This window comes from Ictalurus furcatus, chromosome 25, assembly GCF_023375685.1.
Source record: "Ictalurus furcatus strain D&B chromosome 25, Billie_1.0, whole genome shotgun sequence".
NCBI classification, from domain to species: domain Eukaryota; kingdom Metazoa; phylum Chordata; class Actinopteri; order Siluriformes; family Ictaluridae; genus Ictalurus; species Ictalurus furcatus.
The window spans coordinates 19,391,177-19,395,406 of record NC_071279.1 but is presented as its reverse complement, the minus strand read 5'-3'; the positions used below and the strand labels follow the sequence as shown (position 1 = coordinate 19,395,406).

Sequence of the window (4,230 nt, the reverse complement as noted above, 5' to 3'; positions counted from 1 at the left end):
ACACACACACACACACACACACAGTAAAGCCTGGTTTAAACTTCTGTGTTAATGTGTATTTGTGTCTTTGTATTTGTGATCATAAACATTACAATTTATGAATATTATATAACATAAAAGCTAAATGAAAGAACAAACACAAAATAAATAAATAAATACCACCTGTAATTTAAATAAAACTAAAAGCCTTAGGAAAGTAACTGTGGAAGTGGGGGCGTGGTCGAGCTTCAGCTGTAGATGGAGAGGAGGCGGGTCTAACCGACAGTTTAATTATTTGTATCTGTTCGAGCTTTTTTGAACCTGCAAGTAACAGAAAGAGACAGAGCACTAGTGCACCCCCCCCCCCCCCCCCCACACACACACACGCACAAACACCAAGAAGTGTGAACTTGAACCTAACAGAGAAAAAGGCGTGAGTTTTATGTTTGTTGTTTTGAAAGTGCACTGAAAAGCGCGGCCTGAATAATCGTGAACCCGGAGATCAGTTAAGATTCCGGCTGCCTCTCGAGTCTTCCTCCACACCCTCACACACTGGGGCACTTTGTCTAAACGTTCTGAATAAATAATTGTGGACATGTTTTATACAGGTTAATCATTACATGATTCAAATCTACCCAAAGGTGTGAGATTATACTTGAATTAATCCCAGTTCTGTCTCTGTTGTTATGTCCTTTAGGGTGGATAACAGGCCTCACACAGATAGAGCACAGTCTCTAGCACAGTTCGAATAAATAGTGCTCTCGACATTCTACATGATATTTTTAGAGACATTTTTATGAATGAACTCCAGCTCTTTTGTGTTTTAGCCTGAGATTCTAACATGAAGACATTTGGACTGTTGAAGTGACCCAAAAGAAGTCAGTGTGAGCTGCTGATTAAAACACTCAGTCTCAGAAACTCAGAAACCACAATGCTATTTCTGTTCAACTGAAACAACTGCATGATGTGAGAGAGCGCTGCTGCAGCCAGTAACACTTCTACAAATGTGTTAAGAGCGTTGTCACACTTGTACTGAACACTCGAGTCCACTCTCATGACTGCTTCTAGGCTCATTACAGTAACGTTGCTCCAGTCCTAGCAAAGTGTGGTTTTATTTATCAATAAGGCCTTCTGTCTCCTCCACTGACAATAACAACCCTTTCCCCAACATCACCAAACTTGAAACTGGAAGTGTACTGGCCTCACTGGCTACCTCACTCAGCTATCCAGTAAGTTCACCTCCTCCACACAGTGACCCCCGGACCACACCGTGATGGTGAGGTGTTTCATTTGCATGAAAACCTTTCTAGTGTCTACATCTTAAATAATACAGATGAGCTTTTCCCCCCAAGTGTCTGATGGTTACCGTAAAACCCCGTATATACGCTCACTCCAGGTTCTACCTTAGACAAATGATTTGTGAAAGGATCATACTGAAAGTGTACTGCGTCCCCCTCCCCCACAGCGGGATTACACATTATTCCTCTTTGGGGTTGTTAGATCTGCTGACCTAAAAGCACTTCATTAAACTTCTTCTATCAGAGAGGTTCCAGCACACAGGACTGATAGAGCTCCAGTACATCATATCTGTAAGGTCATGTGACTCATCACAGCATCAGAATAGACAAGAATTCACTGTGAGCTTCACATCTCATTACAGCTAATGGACCAATCAAATCAGTCCACAGCTTCAAAACATCCAATCAGGCGTGAGTCTGGACCTGCTTTTCTACTGAACTCACAAGTTCATTACCTCACTATCACTTTGTCTAAACAGGAACGATGATCACACTCTTTGTCGCGCTTTACTCTCTTTTTTCTCTCTGCACAGCTGGTGAGTAACATTTTGAAAACTTTCATTTAAAATAGTCAAATTTCATATTTAAATCATTTACTGACATTAAACATTAAATATTAAACACTTTTTTACAGGAAACACTTCTGACATCAAGGAGCTTCATGTGAAAACAGTAAAGCGTGGAGAAGATGTAACTATGGAGTGTAGCATGAGCAAGGTCAAAAACAAATATAATTTAGCTTGGTACAGACAGAGTTTTGGAAAAGTGCCTCAGTATTTTGTAAGACGTTACGGGCAAAGTAATTACACATTTGCAGAGGGATTTAAAGATAGCCGCTTCAGTATGACTGTAAATGACCAGAAGTTTGATCTCAACATTATCGGAACGAGAGAAGATGATGGAGGAGAATATTTCTGTGGAGAACTGGAGGGAACTGCACTAAAGTTCACATCTGGAACACGTCTGCAATTTGAAGGTAAACAGTTTTACTCTGATAACCTGCTAATTCCAGATCAACACTTTAACCAGAATTATGTGTACATATGCATTAAATGTTGAATATTTCACATTATTCATATTTAGTATCATTTCTGTTTATTTGCTGCTTTTCCAATGTATTTGTAAAGGTGAAGAGATGAAACACTGTCCTACACCTGGAACGGTTAACAACAACACAGATTCTGTTACAGGGTCCAATGAGGGTTCAAAGAGCAGTGACGGAAAAGGTAAGAGTTTTGATCAAATAAACTTCCTTTCACTTTCTATAACAGAATTTTCTGTAGTTAAAACCTTTTCCTGTTAATAAATCATCCAATATTTATACAAGTTGTTCATTTTCATCATTTTCAGGAGACAACTTTTGGATTATTGTCTTAACAATGTCTCTGTTATTTGTATCTCTCATTGTAAACGTGGTTCTGCTTGGAGTTTTATATAAAAATCAGAGAAAAGGTTTGTTTACTTTTATTATTATTATTATTATTATTATTATTATTATTATTATTTATAGAGTTACTGTATAAATTTGTCACCAAAATGTGACTCCTTTCTACATTTAAACTTTACTTATGTGTATTATTGTTCAGGTGCTTCATCAAGAAACCATCAAACTCCCACCAATCAGGTAATCCAGTCTTCTATTAATTGTGATTCTATTCTGTTAAATAAATCCACATCTGACCTACAATCCACAATGCACAGAGAATTCTAATAGACAACTATTTACACAATATCGGCTCTTGTTCTTTATCAGGCTGATGATGAAGATGTCTTGAACTATGCAGCTGTGAGTTTTGCTAAGAAACCTTCATCCTCCAGAACATCCAGAGACAAGAGCCATGAAGACGTTTATGCACAAGTTAAAATAAAATAGATAAAGACAAATGACTTCAGACTTGAAACACAACCAAAATGTAAGTGTTAATGCCGTTTCCATGGTGACTCCTAACATCATTCATCTACTGATTTGCTTCACTTGATGGATGTAGCTTTAAAAAATATTTCTGATCAAAATCCTACATCCTGCTGTTTTTTTCTTTCTTGAATGAAAGTCTTATATTTGGGATTTTTTCTCAGCATTTTCTCTTGCACATGATTTCTAGAATGTAAAAGAACATTTTGTTTGATTCTGAAGGTTAAAGTATTAAAGAACGGCTCATGGTTCACATCTTGCTTTAACTTTTGTTTTTAATTTATTTTGCTTTGAAACATAGGAGTTTTATAAAGAGGATAAATCTGGTGAATATCGTAATTAATGTAGATTATCCGAACATTTAGTAGTCAGTACATCTGTAAATGTAAAACTTTTATACATTTGAACAATTTTCCAGAAATACTGAGGACCTTTAAGAGGGCTGAGTATAAAGACGAGTGTTTACTGCATTACTGATGAGATTCCACTGTTTAACCTGAAATGAATCTCCAGGCAATAAATATTCAGTTTCATTAGAAATGTATATTGATGACTGATGAAGTGTCGAGGTTTTCTTTATCTTAATGTTTTTACACAATTTACATTGTGCCTCCTTAATAAATTCCACAAATGCCATATTACACTGTGTGTCATCATTTTGTTAAAGTCTATTATCGATGTACCTAATAGTCCTCCCTGATTATATTCAGACATTTATGTGAGTGATGTTCATGAGCATAGATTGGATTAACTTTTTTCACATTTATTAAAATTTCTGTGTAGTTTATAATTAATAAACACATCTTTCAGTTCAGTCCACTGTTGAGTTGTAGCATCACTTAGAGCCCTGATGAAGACAGAATCAAATGCTCTAGTTTCTATTTCACACTTTAAGCAGTTTTGTTGATTCATTAATGTTCACACGTGTTCTCTGGTGTGAGATGGAAACTAGAGGACAAACATCTCAAACCAAACACCAGCGTGAGGTTAAGCTTTTAAGGTATTTACGGTATTTCTGGTGGAGTCACGCATAGCCGAGGC

At 36.7% G+C, this 4,230-nt stretch overlaps 1 gene segment (V, D, J or C); it reads left to right on the top strand.

Annotated features, from left to right (window-relative positions):
* Positions 1 to 1,761: 1,761 nt before the first annotated feature.
* Positions 1,762 to 3,443, top strand: LOC128601131 (immunoglobulin lambda variable 4-60-like). The segment is given in 5 exon segments: positions 1,762 to 1,813; positions 1,912 to 2,253; positions 2,405 to 2,503; positions 2,864 to 2,901; positions 3,031 to 3,443. Coding segments are annotated over 5 exon segments (651 nt in total).
* The last annotated feature ends 787 nt before the right edge of the window (positions 3,444 to 4,230 follow it).